This window comes from Mobula birostris, chromosome 8, assembly GCF_030028105.1.
Source record: "Mobula birostris isolate sMobBir1 chromosome 8, sMobBir1.hap1, whole genome shotgun sequence".
In the NCBI taxonomy this organism is placed as follows: Eukaryota; Metazoa; Chordata; class Chondrichthyes; order Myliobatiformes; family Myliobatidae; genus Mobula; species Mobula birostris.
In genome coordinates this window covers 1760302-1777912 of record NC_092377.1, presented here as the reverse complement: position 1 = coordinate 1777912, position 17611 = coordinate 1760302, and the positions used below count along the sequence as shown (strand labels likewise).

General features: G+C 47.1%; 1 protein-coding gene across 3 annotated transcripts in view; it reads left to right on the top strand.

Moving 5' to 3' along the window:
• The window catches only part of LOC140202111 (protein EFR3 homolog B-like), a 280457-nt gene extending 264240 nt beyond the window's left edge, over positions 1–16217 (top strand). For all 3 annotated transcript variants that reach the window (XM_072266969.1, XM_072266968.1, XM_072266970.1), the window contains exons 22-23: positions 123–172; positions 15140–16217. In XM_072266969.1, the coding sequence (XP_072123070.1) occupies positions 123–172; positions 15140–15245 (156 nt within the window). In that variant the 3' untranslated portion in view covers positions 15246–16217. The remainder of the gene's footprint in view (positions 1–122; positions 173–15139) is intronic.
• Positions 16218–17611: the final 1394 nt, after the last annotated feature.

Here is a 17611-nt window from a genome sequence, read left to right as displayed (position 1 = left end):
AGTTGGATGATCAGCCATGATCATAATAAATGGCGGTGCAGGCTCGAAGGGCCGAATGGCCTACTCCTGCACCTATTTTCTATGTTTCTATGTTTCTATGTTTCTCATTTCTTTAATTACAGGCGACTGTTCTGCAGAATAAACTGAATCAAATATTTGAGATAACAATCAGGTAAGTTCTATGACAGCCTATCTGAGTGCTCCAACAGGTTAACATGCTATCAGTTCCCTTCATTCCAGCTGCACAGTGAAAGGATCTTCCTTTAGTCTGTGCCTATAATGAGAATCATAGAGTCACAGGACACTACAGCACAGAAACAGGCCCTTTGGCCCATCTAGTCTGTGCGGAACTCTTAATCTGCCTAGTCCCATTGACCTGCACCTGGGCCATATCCCTCCATACCCTCCTATCCATGTATTTAACCAAATTCCTCTTAAATGTTAAAATCAAACCATATCCATCCCCTCGGCTGGCAGCTTATTCCAAACTCTCACCACCCTCTGAGTGACGAAGTTCTCCTCATGTTTCCCTTGAACATTTCACCTGAGGTGCTGAGCAAGCTAGTGCTGTGGTTCAGAAGAGCAGAAAGGTGCAGCGGACTACAGTGGTGACAGGAGATTCCATAGTCAGAGAAACAGAGACGAGACTCTGTGGGCACAATGGAAACACCTGGATGGCATGTCTCCTGCCAGATGCCAGGGTTAGGGGTGTCTTGGACGGGTCTACGTCATTATCAAGGATGAGTGAGCAGCCAGAAGTCTTGTCAGTACCTCCAGTTGAACTCTGTCTTTTTGTGTGTTTCGCCCTAGCTGTCAGTCTGTGGTTTTGTATTGCCATGTGCTCCTGTCCCCACTCCTGCTCTACTCCGGCCCCTGTATTATTGAGTATTCAGTCTCTCATCTGTTTCTCATTATTATCTGTATTGCTGCACCTGTGTCTCATTGTGCTCCACCTATCATCTGCCTTTCTGTTTATTGCTCAGTGTATTTCAGTCCTGTGATTTCACCTGTTTGGTGCCAGACTGTGCCAGTGAGTTTTCCTGAGCCTTTCCAGTATTTGTATTTGCATTTGCATTTGCACTCACTGTGCTCCACCTATCATCTGCTCCTCTGTTTATTGCTCAGTTTATTTCAGTCCTGTGTTTTGTTGCCAGATTATGCCAGTGAGTTTTCCTGAGCCTTTCCAGTATTTGTATCTGAACTCTGTCTGTCTGAATATCAACTCTGCCCGTTTCCTGAATCTGGTTTTTGAATTTCTCTGGATGTTTTGATCTCCGCCTGAACTTTGATGCTGACTTTGTTTGCACCTTGGGATTTGTTGCTGAATTAATATCACTATGTACACAGTACCTGGTCTGCGATTGGATCCCTGCCCCAGCGCCCTGACAGTACAACCTGGCCAGAATGGATCCAGCAGACCCCGGTTGTCTGAGAGATATCCTGGAACAACAGGGAGACTCCAGAACCAGTGGAGTCTGCGTTCAGGGCAGTAGAGTCATTTTCTGCCGATGTAGCCGATCTTGGGGCCCGGGTTCAGTCTCTCCAACTGCCCCAGAGCGTCCATCAACATTCTGTGACTGCATCTTCCACCCTGCCCTCCGTGTCCTCGCATGCTCCCGTCCAAGAGCCCCGTCTGCCTCCTCCAGAAAAGTACTCGGGTGAGCCCGGTACCTGCCGCTCTTCTCTTTCCCAGTGCACCCTCATTTTTGAATTACAACCCACCACCTTTCCGACTGATCGAGCAAACTAGCCTACATCATCACCCAACTGTCCGGTCGGGCGAGAGAATGGGGAACAGCCGTCTGGGAGGCAGGCTCCCCTTTCTGCATCAGTTTTCAGTTATTTTCTGAGGAGATGAGAAAAGGGTTTGATTGTTCCAAATGCAAACACGAGAAAATCTGCAGATGCGGGCTTCTCAGCCCGAAACGTCGACTGTACTTCTTCCTATAGATGCTGCCTGGCCTGCTGTGTTCCACCAACATTTTGTGTGTGTTGATTGTTACAAACATGGGAGAGAGGCTGCCCGTGAAATGCTGCACGTGCACCAGGGGCACAATCTGTGTCAGATTACACCATAGAGTTCCAGACCCTAGCCACCTCCAGCAGCTGGAACTCAGAGGCACAGTACAACACCTTCCTGAACGGCCTCTCCAAGGACATCAAAGATGAGCTAGTCACCCAGGACCTTCCTGCCACCTTTGAAGCCCTGGTGGATTTGGCCATCTGTATTGATGTTCGCCTTCAGCAGTGCTGCAGAGGGCCCCTGGGGGGGGGCACTGGGTGATTTCCAAGCTCCTCGTCAGTCTACATTGCCCTGCCGTTTGCCCCCATCTACAATTCTTGTTCCAGAGCCCAAGCTTTGCATGTTGACTGTACCCTCCTGATGCCAACAGAAAGACAAAGGAGAATCAGTACCCGTTCCTGTCTGTACTGTGGTCAACCAGACCACTTCATCTCCCCCTGCCCAGTAAAAGCCAAGCGCTCACCAGTAGGACGAGGAGTATTGGTGAGCGTGACCCCTGTCCGGCCCTCCTCGACGCCACTCACTCTCATCCCTGCTTTTCTGGAGTGGGGCGTCCAACGGCGAGCAGTCTCCACCTTGGTGGATTCTGGTGAGGAGGGGTGTTTTATCGATTCCAGCTTGGCTGCCCAGTGGGAATTACCCACGTCTGCTCTCCAGTCACCATTGGTGGCCAACGCCTTGAACAGTCAGAGACTGGCTAATATCACCCAGGTCACGGCCCCAGTGAGTCTCAGTTTATCCAGCAGCTATCATGAGCAGTTAACCCTTTATGTTATTGACTCTCCTCAAGCTCCCATTGTCTTGGGCCATCCCTGGTTAGTTAGACACAACACCCGCATTGACTGGCTCAGTCTCAAGATTGTAGGCTGGATCCCATTCTGTCACTCCCACTGCCTCCACCATGCTCAGATCCCCTTGTCTCCAAGCCCAGATCTCCCCCTGAGTAATTTCCGTACCTTAGTGCCATCCGTCCTGAATACATGGACCTCAAGGCTGTGTTCAGCAAGTCCCGGGCCACTTCCCTACTGCCTCATCATCCATATGATTGTGCCATTGACCTCTTGCATGGCACATCTTCCCCCAAGGAGCCGCCTGTATTCCCTGTCCATACCTGAAACAGGAGCCATGAGTAAGTACATTCAAGAGTCTCTGGCTGCAGGCTTCATCCGGCTGTCTTCCTCCCCTGTTGGGGCGGGTTTTTACTTTGTTGAAAAGAAGGACGGCTCCTTGCGTCCATGCATTGATTATCGGGGACTGAATGAAGTCAATGTTAAGAACCGTTACCCTCTTCCGCTCATGACTTTGGCACCTGAACTACTGCAAGGAGCCTCAGTTTTCACCAAGCCTACAATCTTGTCCGCATCTGCGAAGGGAACGAGTGGAAATTGGCCTTCACCACCACCTCAGGCCACTACGAGTATCTGGTCACGCCATTGGATCCCATCAATGTCCCCGCCATCTTCCAAGTCCTGGTAAATGACATTCTCGGGGACATGCTAAACCAATTTTTTTTTTGTGTGTGTGTGTGTATCTCGACGACATCTTGATTTTTTTTCTAAGACCCTTGCTGAACACACAGGTCACATCCGCAGAGTTCTCCAGCACCTACTGGAGAACCAGCTCTTTGTGAAAGCTGAGAAATGTGAGTTTCATCACAATACAGGCTCCTTCCTGGGGTATGTAATTTCAGGCGGTTCCATTCAGATGGACCAACAGAAGGTCAAGGCAGTAGTTGAATGGCCCCAACCAGCGACTCGTCGGGAAAACATAGAAATATAGAAAACATACAGCACAATACAGGCCCTTCAGCCCACAAAGCTGTGCTGAACATGTCCTTACCTTAGAAGAACCTAGGCTTTACCCATAACCCTCTATTTTTCTAAGCTCCATGTAGCCATCCAGGAGTCTCTTAAAAGACCCTATCGTTTCCGCCCCCACCACTGCCACTGGCAGCCCATTCCACATACCCACTACTCTCTACGTTTTTTTTAAAAAAAGGAAACAAACTTACCCCTGCCATATCCTTTGTACCTACTTCCAAGCACCTTAAAACTGTGCCCTCTCATGCTAGCCATTTCAGCCCTGGGAAAAAGCCTCTGACTATCCACACGATCAATGCCTCTCATGATCTTGAACACCTCTATCAGGTCACCTCTCATCATCTGCTGCTCCAAGGAGAAAAGGCCGAGTTCACTCAACTTATTCTCATAAGGCATGCTCCCCAATCCAGGCAATGTAAGTCTCCTCTGTACCCTTTCTATGGTTTCCACATCCTTCCTGTAGTGAGGCAACCAGAAATGAGCACAGTACTCCAAGTGGGGTCTGACCAGGGTCCTATATAGCTGTAACATTACCTCTCGGCTCTTAAACTCAATTCCACGATTGATGAAGGCCAATACACTGTACGCCTTCTTAACCACAGAGTCAACCTGCGCAGCAGCTTTGAGTGTCCAATGGACTCGGACCCCAAGATCCCTCTGATCCTTCACACTGCCAAGAGCCCTGCCATTAATGCTATATTCTGCCATCATATTTGACCTACCAAAATGAACCACCTCACACTTATCTGGGTTGAACTCCATCTGCCACTTCTCAGCCCAGTTTTGTATCCTATCAGTGTCCCGCTGTAACCTCTGACAGCCCTCCACACTATCCACAACACCCTCAACCTTTGTGTCATCAGCAAATTTACTAACCCATCCCTCCACTTCCTCATCCAGGTCATTTATAAAAATCACAAAGAGTAGTGGTCCCAGAACAGATTCCTGAGGCACACCACTGGTCACCGATCTCCATGCAGAATATGACCTGTCTATAACCACTCTTTGCCTTCTGTGGGCAAGCCAGTTCTGGATCCACAAAGTAATGTCCCCTTGGATCCCATGCCTCCTTACTTTCTCAATAAGCCTTGCGTAGGGTACCTTATCAAATTTGATATCAAATATCAAGTTGCAACGCTTCTTGGGCTCCGCTAACTTCTATCGCGGCTTCATCAGAATTTACAGTAGACTGGCTGCACCACTCACTGCTCTTACCTCGTGCTGTCAGATTCTCCTGGTCCTGCTGCTGAAGTATTCTCTGACCTGAAGGAACGTTTCACCTCTGCCCTCATCCTGATTCAACCTGACACCGACCAGCAGTTCATTGTGGAGATGGATGCATCTGACATTGGCGTAGGAGCTGTTGTCTGTCAGCACTCGGCCAAGGATGAGAAGGTACACCCTGCGCCACCTTCTCTCACCACCTCACTGCCACGGAGCAGAATTACGATGTTAGAAACCGGGAGCTTCTGGCTGTGAAGCTAGCTCTGGAGGCATTGGCTTGAGGGAGCAAAGATGCTATTCTTAGTCTGGACTGATGATAGGAATCTGGAATATGTCCATACGGCCAAGCATCTCAACTCCCGTCACGCTCATTTGTCCCTGTTTTACTCAAGATTCAATTTTACTCTGTCCTTCCACCCCAGTTGCAAGAATGGAAAACCTGATGCCCTCTCCCGAAGAATTCCCTCCTCTGAGACCCCTGAGGTCCCTGATGTCATCCTCCCTGTTCACTGTCTCGTGGGTGCAGCGCAATGAGACACTGAAGCCATTGTGCAAGCTGCTGAACAGAGCGAGGCAGCCCCCGGTCAATGCCCCACTAACCGTGTTTATGTTCCCAGCTCTGTCCGCTCACAGGTATTGCAGTGGGGTCATTCTTCCCAGTTATCCTGTCACCCTGGATCCAAGCGTATGCAGGCCTTCATCAGTCGGTGGTTCTGGTGGTCCTCCATGGGAGATGACATCTGCAACTTTATCTCAGCCTGCTCAGTCTGTACTCAAGGCAAGAACTCTAACCGGTCACCTGCTGGTCTGTTACAACCCCTGTCTATTCCCAAGAGACCCTGGTCCCACATTGCCCTGGATTTTGTCACCAGTCTTCCCCCATCAGATGGTAATGCCACCATTCTCATAGTAGTTGATCATTTCTCCAAGTCTGTACGCTTCATTCCTTTACCTAAACTCCCCTCGGCCAAAGAAACAGCCAAATTACTAGCACTGCATGTTTTTAAATTACATGGTTTACCTGTAGATCTTGTGTCAGGTAGGGGCTCTCAATTCACATCTAACTTCTGGAGGGCATTCCGATGGACCACAGACCGATGGCCAGACCGAGCGGGCCAACCAACAGCTAGAGACTGTATTGCAGCGTCTAGTCTCCCAGAACCCCTCGCGTGGAGTCAGCAGCTACCCTGGGCCGAGTACGCCATAAACTCTCATCCGTTGTCCTCCACCAGTCTGTCCCCTTTCGAGTGCTGCCTTGGCTACCAACCTCCACTGTTTCCTGCCCAGGAAGAGGAGGTTGGCATTCCATCCGCTGAGGCATTCACCCGCCGTTGTCAGCGGACATGGAGGCGCACGCACTCTGCTCTTCTCCGTGCCTCTGCTAGAATCAAGCGTCAAGCTGACCACCATGGCTCCAAAGCCCCACGTTACCATCAGGGACAGCGTGCATGGCTTTCAACCCGAAACCTGCCCCTCAAGGTGAATTCCTGCAAGCTCGCCCCTCACTTCATCAGCCCCTTTCCCATTGCTAAAGTCATCAGCCCTGCTGCCGTCCGTCTCAAGCTCCCCTCCACTCTCTGCCGCATTCATCCCATCTTCCATGTGTCCTGCATCAAGCCTTTCATGAGCCGCCCCCTGTGTCCTGTGTCCAAACCCCACCTCCCCACCTCCCCACGGCTCATTGATGGTTCAGGGGGTTTCACGGTGCATCAACTGCTGGATGTTCATCGCTGGGGCCATAGCCTCCAGCACCTTGTGGACTGGGAGGGCTACGGTCCTGAGGAGAGGTGCCGGGTCCCCGCTCGTAACATCCTGAACCCCTCTCTCATCACAGACTTCCATCGCCAGCACCCAGCTCTACCTGCTGTGATGCCAGGAGGTGTCCCGGTGGGGGGGGGGGGGCGCGGGGAGAAATATTGTCAGTACCTCCAGTTGAACTCTCTTTTTGTGTGTTTTCCCCCCTAGCTGTCAGTCTGTGGTTTTGTATTGCCATGTGCTCCTGTCCCCGCTCCTGCTCTACTCCGGCCCCTGTATTTCTGAGTACTCCGTCTCTCACCTGTTTCTCATTATTACCTGTATTGCTGCCACTTCTGTCTCATTGTGCTCCACCTATCATCAGCCTGTCTGTTTATTGCTCAGTGTATTTCAATCCTGTGTTTTCACCTGTTTGTTGCCAGTGAATTTTCCTGAGCCTTTCCAGCGTTTGTATCTGTCCGTCTGAATATTGACTCTGCCAGTTTCCCGATTCTGGTTTTTGGATTTCTCTGGATGTTTTGATCTCTGCCTGAACTTTGATGCTGATTTTGTTTGCACCTCGGGATTTGTTACTCAATTAATATCGCTGTGTGCACATTGGATCCTTGCTCCAGTGTCCTGACAAGTCTTGGTACATATTGGCACCAATGACATGGGTAGGAAAGGTGAAGAGAGTTCTTAGGGAGCTGGGTAGAAAACTAAAAAGCAAGATCTCCATGGTAGTAATTTGTGGATTGCCTTCTGTGGCACGTACCAGTGAGAGTAAGAAAAGGATGATTTGGCTGAGGAACTGATGCTGGGGGTAGGGGTAGCAATGTCTGGATCATTAGGATCGCTTCTTGGGAAGGTACAACTGATACAAATGGGATGGGTTACACCTGAACCTGAGGGGGACCAATACCCTTGCAGGCATGTTTGCTAGAGCTACTCAGGAGGGTTTAGATTTGGCAGGGCAGTAGGAACCAGAGTAATCGGGCTGAGGATGAGGGAGATGGTTTATAAACAGAGCCATTGTGCAGTGTGACTGTGAGCAAAGAAAGGCTGTTGATAGGACAAACTTGCAGTCAACAGGATGAGTTGCAACATAAAAAGCAGACAAAGTTGAAAAGGGTAAATAAAGGACTGAAGGCGTTATATTTGAATGCGGGTAGTATATGGAATAAAGTAGATGAACTTGTATCTCAGTTACAGATTAGCATGTATGATGTTGCAGGCATCACTGAATAATGGCTGGGAGCTTAATGTCCAAGGATATACGCATTGTATCAGAAGGACAGACATGAAGGCAGAGGGGTTGATGTAGCTCCCCTGCTTTTAAAAAAAAAAATGAAATCAAATCATTAGAAAGAAGTGACATAAGAGCAGAACTATTCTGTATAGAACTGTATCTTAACTCCCTTGTAGTTCCTTAGATGAATTATATACAGATCCCCAAACAGTAGTAAATATATGGTCTGCAAATTACAACGGGAGATAGAAAATGCATGCCAAAAGACAATGCTATGATAGTCATAGGGGAGTTCAATATGCCAGTAGATGAAGAAAATCAGAATGGTGCTAGATCCCAAGAGTGGGAATTTCTAGAATGCTTATGAGATGGCTACCTAGAGCAGCTCATAGTTGAGCCCAATAGAGGATCCACTATTCTGGATGGGTTGCTGTGCAAAGAACTGGAATTATTTAGCAAGCTTAAAGTAAAGGAACCCTGAGGGATAAGTGACCATAAGATATGGGGCAGAACTAGGCCATTTGGCCCATCGAGTCTGCTCTGCCATACAATCATGACTACACACTCAGCAGGCCAGGCAGCAACTATGGAAAAAGTACAGTCCACGTTTCGGGCTGAAGTTTAAATCTTCAGACTATTTTTTTTCCCATAGATGCTGCCTGGCCTGCTGAGATTCTTCAGCATTTTGTGCCTGTTGCTTGGATTTCCAGCATCTGCAGATTTTCTCTTGCTTGTGTTTCAGTCATGACTGATCCTATTTTCCACCTCAGCCCCATTCACCACCATTCTCCCCATAACTTTAGATGCTGTGGCCAATCAAGAACCTATCAATCTCTGCCTTAAATACACCCAACAACCTGGACTCCACAGTTGACTGTAGCAACAAGTTCCTCAAATTCACCACCTCTACTGAAAGAAATTTCGCGACATCTGTTTTAAATGGGCACCCCTCTGTCCTGAGGCTGTGTCTTCTTGTCCTAGGTTTCTTCACCATGCAAAACATCCTTTCCATATCTACTCTGTCTAGGTCTTTCAATATTCGAAATATTTGAATGAGATCCTCCCTCCCAGAGCTATCAAACCCTTTCATTCCAGGAATGATCCTTGTGAATCTCCCCTGAACCCTCTCCAACATCAGCACAGCTTTTCTTAGATAAGAAACCCAAAGCTGTTCACGATACTCAAGGTGAGGCCCCACTAGTGCTTTATGAAGCCTCAGCATCACATCCCTGTTCTTGTATTCTAGACCTTTGAAATGAATGTTAACATTGCATTACATTTGCCTTCCTTACCATCGATCCACCTGCAGGTTAACCTTTAGGGTGTTCTGTACAAGGACTCCCAAGTCCCTTTGCAACTCAAGTTTTTGGATTTTCTCCCCATTTATGAAATAACCTTCACATTTATTTCTTCTACCGAAGTGCATGACCATGCATTTTTCAACTTTGTATTTCATTTGCCACTCTCTTGCCCATTCTCCTAATCTGTCCAAGTCCTCTCCAACCTACCTGTTTCCTCAACATTACCTCCCCCTCCACCAATCTTCATATCATCTGCAAACTTGGCAACAAAACCATCTATTCCATTATCTAAATTATTGGTACAGCAGATAAAGAAGTGGTCCCAACACCAACCCCTGTGGAACACCACTAGTCACTGGCAGCCAACCAGAGAAGAATCCATTTATTCCCACTCGCTGCCTCCTACCAATCAGCCAGTGCTCTAACCATGGCAGTAACTTTCCAGTAAAATCATGCGCTCTTAATTTGGTAAGCAGACTTATGTGTGGCACTTTCTCAAAAGCTTTCTGAAAATCCAAATATACAACTTCCATGTAATTCCTCAAAGAATTCCAACAGGTTCATCGCTGAAGGAAACCCTGCTGACTTTGTACTATCTTGTCCTGTGTCACCAAGTACTACATAGCCTCAACCTTAACAATTGACTCCCAATATCTTCCCAGCCACTGAGGTCAGGCTAACTGGTCTATAATTTCCTTTCTGCTGTCTTCCTCCTTTCTTGAACAGTGGAGTGAAATTGGCAATTTTCCAGTCCTCTGGCACCATGCCAGAGTCCAATGATTTTTGAAAGATCATTGTTATGCCTCCACAATCTATAATGCTACCTCTTTCAGAACCTTAGGGTGCAGTTCATTCGGGTTTGGATGACTTGTGTACCCTTAGGTCTTTCAGCTTTTTGAGCACCTTCTCCCTTGTAATAGTAACTGCACTCACTTCTCTTCTCTCACACCCTTCAACATCTGGCACACTGTCCACAGTGACAACAGAGGCAAAATACTCGTTTAGTTGAACAGCAAGAAGATCAAGAGATGAAGAGGGTAAGAGATGAGAGAATAGGATCAATAAAGTGTGACAGTGGAAAAGTGAGTATGGAACCAGAAGAGATAGCAGAGGTACTTAATGAGTACTTTACTTCAGAATTCACTATGGAAAAGGATCTTGGCGATTGTAGGGATGACTTGCAACAGACTGAAAAGCTTGAGCATGTAGATATTAAGAAAGAGGATGTGCTGGAGCTTTTGGAAAGCAGCAAGTTGGATAAGTCACTGGGACCAAACGAGATGTACCCTAGGTTACTGTGGGAGGCGAGGGAAGAGATTGCTGAGCCTCTAACTATGATCTTTGCATCATCAATAGGGATAGGAGAAGTACCAGAGGATTGGAGAGTTGCTGATGTTGTTCCATTATTCAAGAAAGGGAGTAGAGATAGTTCAGGAAATTATAGACCAGTGAGTCTTACTTCAGTGGTTGGTAAGTTGATGGAGAAGATCCTGAGAGGCAGGATTAATGAATATTTGGAGTGGTATAAGATGATTAGGAATAGTCAGAATGGCTTTGTCAAGGGCAGGTTGTGCCTGATCAGCCTGATTTAATTTTTTGAGGATGTGACTAAACACATTGATGAAGGTAGAGCAGTAAATGTAGGGTGTATGGATTTCAGCAAGGCATTTGACAAGGTACCGCATGCAAGGCTTATGGAGAAAGTAAGGAGGCATGGGATCCAAAGGGACATTGCTTTGTGGATCTAGAACTGGCTTGCCCACAGAAGGCAAAGAGTGGTTGTAGACGGGTCATATTCTGCATGGAGGTCGGTGACCAGTGGTGTGCCTCAGGGATCTGTTCTGGGACTCCTCCTCTTCGTCATTTTTATAAATGATCTGGATGAAGAAGCGGAGGAGTGGGTTAGTAAATTTGCTGATGACACAAAGGTTGGAGGTGTTGTGGATAGTGTGGAGGGCTGTCAGAGGTTACAGCAGGACATTGATAGGATGCAAAACTGGGCTGAGAAGTGGCAGATGGAGTTCAACCCAGATAAGTGTGAAGTGGTTCATTTTGGTAGGTCAAATATGATGACAGAATATAGTATTAATGGTACAACTCTTGGCGGTGTGGAGGATCAAAGGGATCTTGGGGTCTGAGTCCATAGGACACTCGAGGCTGCCTGTTTCTATTCTTCACAGGTAACCTATTCTACCTCAACGCCCTTATTGCCAAAGCCCTCCTACACTGACTCCCTCTACTCGGTTGCCTGCTCAATAAAGCTGCCTCCTTTTAAACTCTTCATGCTGGTCTAACTCGCTGACGTCCACGCACTTGCACAGTCATCCCTCGAACTGGCTGCTCTCCCCCCCCCCCCCCAAATGCTGTGACCCGATCCAAGACGTCGCTGACCCTGATGTCTGAGAGGCGACACGCCCGTTCCCATCCGCAGGATCTCCCCTCTGTTCATCTAACTATTGAGCCCCCATCATGACTTCTCCCTCTTTCCCTTCTGCACCATGGACCCATGCTCAGTGTCAGTAACCTGGTCTCTGTGACATTCCCCTGGGAGGTCATCCCCCACAACAGTGTCTAAAATGGTGTGCTTATTATTGAGGGGGATGGCCACAGAGGTGCTCTGCACTAATGGCCTAGCCTATTCACCTTCTATTTCCTTCACCTGACAGTCACCAGGAATATGATGGAATTCACCCTGAAGTTTGAGATAGAAGCTAAAGTCAGATTTTATCTGTGAAGTAAAGGGAATTACATAGACGTGAGAGAGGAGCTTGCCAAAATTGTTTTGCAAAGATACATAAGGTATAAAAGAGAGGCGAGTATGATATTGGATAACTGGAAAATGATGCTGGAGAGGTAGTAATGGGGGGCAAGGAAATGGCAGATGAACTTAATAAATATTTTTGCATCAGTCTTCACTGTGGAAGGCCCAAGCTCTATGCCAGAAGTTTGGGAGTGTCAGGCGGCAGAAGTATGTGAAGTTGCCATTACTGGGGTGAAGGTTCTTAGGACGTGGAAAGGTCTGAAGGTAGATAAGTCACCTGGTCCAGATGGTAGAAAACCCAGGGTTCTGACAGAGGTGACTGAAGAGATTGTGGAGGCATTAGTAATGATCTTTCAAGAAACACTAGATTCTGGAATGGTTCCGGGGGAATGGAAATTTGCAAATGCCACTCCACTCCTCAATAAGAGACAGGGACAGAAGAAAGGAAATTATAGACCAGATAGTCTGACCTCAGAGGTTGGGAAAATGTTGGAGTTGATTACTAAGGATGAGGTCTCAGGGTACTTGGAGGCACATGATAAAATAGACTGTAATCAGCATTGTTTCCTTGAGGGAAAATCTTCCCTGACAAAACTGTTGGAATTCTCAGAAAACATAACAAGCAGGGTAGACAAAGGAGAAATGATGGATGTTGTGTACTTGGATTTTTGGAAGACCCTTGACAAGGTGCCACACTTGATGCTGCTTAACAAATTGAGGGCCAATGGTATTACAGAAAATGTATGAGGCATAAATGGATAAAGCAATGGCTGATTGGCCGGAGGCAAAGAGTGGGAATAAAGGAAGCCTTTTCTGGTTGGTTGCCAGTGACTACTGTTGTTCCACAGAGGTCTGTGTTGGGACTGTTTCTTTTTACATTATATGTCAATGATTTGGATGGTAGAATTGATGATGTTGTGGCTGAGTTTTCAGATGATACAAAGACAGACCATAAGATATAGGAGCAGAAATGGGCCCTTTGGCCATCGTTTTCCAGCAGTCTGACATCCGCTCACAACTCTCCTTTACATTTTATGTATCTGAAGAAATTTTTGGTATCCCCTTTAATATTATTAGTTAGCCTCTTTTTGTATTCCATCTTTTAGGTGAGGGGCAGGTAGTTTTCAGGAAGTGGAGGGGCTACAGAAGGACTTAAATTAGGAGAATGGGTAAAGAAGTGGCAGGTGGAATATAATGTCAGGAAGTTTATGGTCATGCACTTTAGGAGAAGAAATAAAAGTGTAAACTATTTTCTAAATGGAGAGACATTCAAAAATCTGATATGCAAAAGGATTTGGGCGTCTTTATGCACAATTCCGTAAAGGTTAATTTGCAGGTTGAGTCAGTAGTGAGGAAGGCAGATGCAATATTAACATTTCATTTTGAGACAACTAGAATATAAAAGCAAGGATGTAATGTTAAGGCTTTATAAAACACTGCTGAGACCTCACTTGGGAGTATAATGAGCAGTTTTGGGCCCTTCATCTAAGGAGCTGCGGATCGAGTTCAAAGGAGTTTTACAAAACTGATTGCAGAATTGAAAGGTTTGTCATGCGGGGAGTGTTTGATGACTCTAGGCCTCTACTCACTGGAATTCAGAAGAATGAGGGGTGACCTCATAAAAATATATAGAATGTTGAAAGGCTTTGTTAGAGTGGACATGGAGAAGATGTTTCCTATTGTGGGTGATTCTAAGACAGCATCAGAATAGTGTTCTTTTAGAACAGATATGAGGAATTTCTTTCGCTAGAGGGGAGTAAATCTGTGGAATTCATGGCCATAGGTGGCTGTTCTAATGGGACATCCTTCTATTCTGAGGCTGTGCCTTCTGGTGTTAGGCTCTCCCACTGTAGGAAGCACCACCTCCACGTTCACTCTAACTAGGTCTTTCAATGTTCGATAGATTTTAATGAGATTGCTCCCTCATTCTTTTAAACTACAGTGAGCACAGGGACAGAGCCATCAAACACTCCTCACATATTAACCTTTTCATCCCAGAATCATTCTCATGAACCTCCTCTGGACTCTCTCTAATTCCAGCACATTCTTTGTTGTTGAGGCTTTGGAGAGGGTGCAGATGAGGTTCACCAGGATGCTGCCTGGATCAGAGAGAATGTGCACGAGAACTTTGACAAACTCGGTAGTTTTCTCTGGAGTGATGGAATCTGAGGGGAGATCTGACAGAGATTTATAACATTACAAGAGGCTTAGATCAAGTTGGAACATTAGCTCAGACAGGAACATTTTCCCAGGTTGATATGTCTGATACCAGCGGGCATGTAATAAGATGAGAGGGGGTAATTTCAAAAAAGATGTTTTTTACCCAGAGATGCCTGAAGTGTGCTCCCTTGGGCAGTGGTAGGGGCAGATACATTACAGACTTTCAGAATCCATTGAGATGGGCAGATTAATGTGTGGAAAATGGAAGCATATGGACATTGTTCAGGCAGAAGGGATTACTTTAATTGGAAATCTGGTTACTAAGTTAATTGGTTCGGCACAACATTATGGGCTGAAGATTCTGTTCCTATGCTGTAATGGTCTATGTTCTATGTTTGAAATTCTGGGCAAAAGCAGTATTTTTACAGGGCAGGTAGTGCTGGTGTTTAATTCGCTCTCTGAGCAACATTGCCATGGCTGCCAGAAGAATTGCCCTTGGTCTGTACCCCACCGAAGTAAGCACTGGTAACTGGTGATCTGTGAACAACCGTGTACACGGTCATCATGGTAGTGTTGCCGTGAGAGTTCAGGGTGTCAGAGTTCAGAGTTCAATTCCAGCATCCTCTGTAATGTGTTTGTACATTCTTGCCCGGCTGCGAGTGGGTTCCCTCCGGGTGCTCTGGTTTCCTCCCACAGTCCAAAGATCTGCCATTTAGTGGTTTAATTGGTCATTGTAAATGATCCTATGGTTGGGTTAGGGTGAGCTCGGTGGGTTGCTGGGGTGATGTGGTTCACAGGGCTGAAGGGGCCTGTTCAACACTGTCTCTAGATAAATAAATACTCACTTTGTCTTTCCTTTATTTCCAGGCCTCCCCCCAGCCCTTCAGGTACCATCACCGCAGGCTACGGCCAGACACAACCCCGCTCCGTGCCTGTGTATGAGATGAAGTTCCCAGACCTTTGTGTCTACTAGTAGAGCGCATCACAGAGTAATTCTGGGCTCGTCTCTCACCCCAGGGACTGGGACAACAACATCAAGATATCACATTGGCCATGCCACGGAATGCCCGGCATCGCCCAGCTGCAGCTGCTGTCTCCGTCGGAACGAACATCGCGGCCCTCCTCCATTTGGCTTGGTAGACTTCCATATGAGACGTGTGTGTCATTGTGCGGTTTGCGCTTTCCTGAGGTCACAGATAGGCTTCACTGCAGCCTGCGCTTTCCTGTGGTGTGAGTGTGAGGCACCGTGACAGGCAACAGTGGAGGAGCTTGTATCTTCTACCCATAACGTCCATCACCACTGGACCCCAATAGCCTGCATCGGCCCCTCAGGATCCTTGCTAGGTGGAGCCACAACAGTCTTGGTTTTGAGTTCGGGGTAAGAACAAGGATGTGTGCAGTCTGTTTAATATTCAGACTAACTGTCAGCTAAGCAGTAGCCCTGGGAATTTGCTTACCCTCTTGCCACTCTCTTGTTGGAGAACTCCTTTCTCCTGATGTTATCTGGGCCCTCGAACGTCAGTGCAGGAGGAAGCTCTGAGATCATCCGGAGAGGAGAAGTGGGGAGTAGAGTGGTGTGGGCGTAGGCTTGGCTTAGTCTTCGTTTTGGTGCAGGACATGCTACCAATGCTTCAATTTAATATCCGTTTTCACTCATCATGCAGAAATACTAGAAATCAGAAATAAATCCAGAGCCCTCTGCAAACACTCACCAGGTCAGGCAGCATCTGAGCAGAGAGATTCAGTTAACATTTCAGGTGGGAAAGCCTCTGACAGACAGTCCTCAAGGTGAAAGGTTGAATTTCTCCCTCCCCAGATGCTGACTGACCTGATGAGTGTTTTATTTTGTTAGTAATCTGTCTTCTCCATATTAGGTCAGTTTCTGTACACAAAGCCGAGGAAGAGTTTGTCTCCCAGGGAGCCCGGCTCTCGCACCATCAGCTTCACTCAGTATTAAACAATGTTTAAACCTTCAACGCGTGTGTGCATTCATCTACTGTGCGGACAGAGATTGTGGTGAATTTTCTTCAACTACAAGTGAAGGGCTTACAGAAACTTTCCAGGCGGAGCACAGAGGTAGAGCTTAACGTGGGTAAAGGGTTCCTTGTGTCCATGAAGAGTTGCTGTACATTGATTACCTGTCTTCCACAGAACTCAGAAAGAAATCCTCAGTGATGGTGAACTGGGAAGGAGCACACATCCACATGTGGACACAAATACAGGCACATGGACACCACACATAAACATACAGACAAACACACATCCACAGGGGTTGCAGACTCTGATACCAAGACATTCCCGTCACCCTGTAGCATATTCCTGAACAGTTACTCTGCCAGTAGCACGCTGGCACAGCAGGAATGACCTTGGCATTGACCGCTTCCTATTCTGGGCATGGGACGATTACCAGGCTGAACACCTACTCCTTCCCATTCTGGGCACAGGCCGGTGACTGGGCTGAACACGGGCTGGTAAATGGACAACATGGATGAGTAACTGAGCTCTACACGGATCAGTAACAACTACACAGAGGAGTCAGAGCTATAAATGATCTGGATGGAAGTGTAGATGGGTGAGTTAGTAAGTTTGTAGGCAATACAAGGTTTGGTACTGTTGTGGACAGTGGAGATACTTGCCAAAGGATACAGTGGGACAGATACTGAGGTAGAGAAAGGCAGCTGGAGTTTAACACAGCCAATATGCTGGGCATGCTGTAAGTTTAATGTGAGAGGGGAAAGATTCAATAGGATGGTGAGGGCAGCATTTTTCATACTGGGTAGTACAGTGTCTCTGAAGACCGAGCTACCAGAGGATGTGGTTGAGGCAGATATAATAACAACTTGTAAAAGACTGTTGGACAGGTACATGGATCAGGGAGATTTACAAGGTTATGGACCATAAACTGGCAAATGGGACCAGCTTGGATGAGGTATCGTGGCCAGCATAGACCAGTTGGGCTGAAGGACCGTTTCTGTCTGTATGATTACGGTTCTAAGTGTGAGGTGTGGCACGTCTTGAGACGACGTGTAAAAGGGAGAGTGAACAGTTGCTGCCAGAACCATTAACAGTGTTAACATACAGGGGGATCTGACAGCTCAAATCCATCGCTCCTTACACAGGTTGTTAGGATGGCTAGGAACGGTAAAGCATGCTTGTATTTATTAGTCAAGGCACTGAGTTCATAGGTCAGCAAGTTATGCAGAGAGTCACAAGATTCTGCAGATTTTTCAAGCCACACACACAATGCTGGAGGAACTCAGCAGGTAAGCAGCATCTGGGGATGGAAATGAACAGTCAGCGTTTCGAACTAGAACTTCAATGGAACTGGAAAAGAAGAGG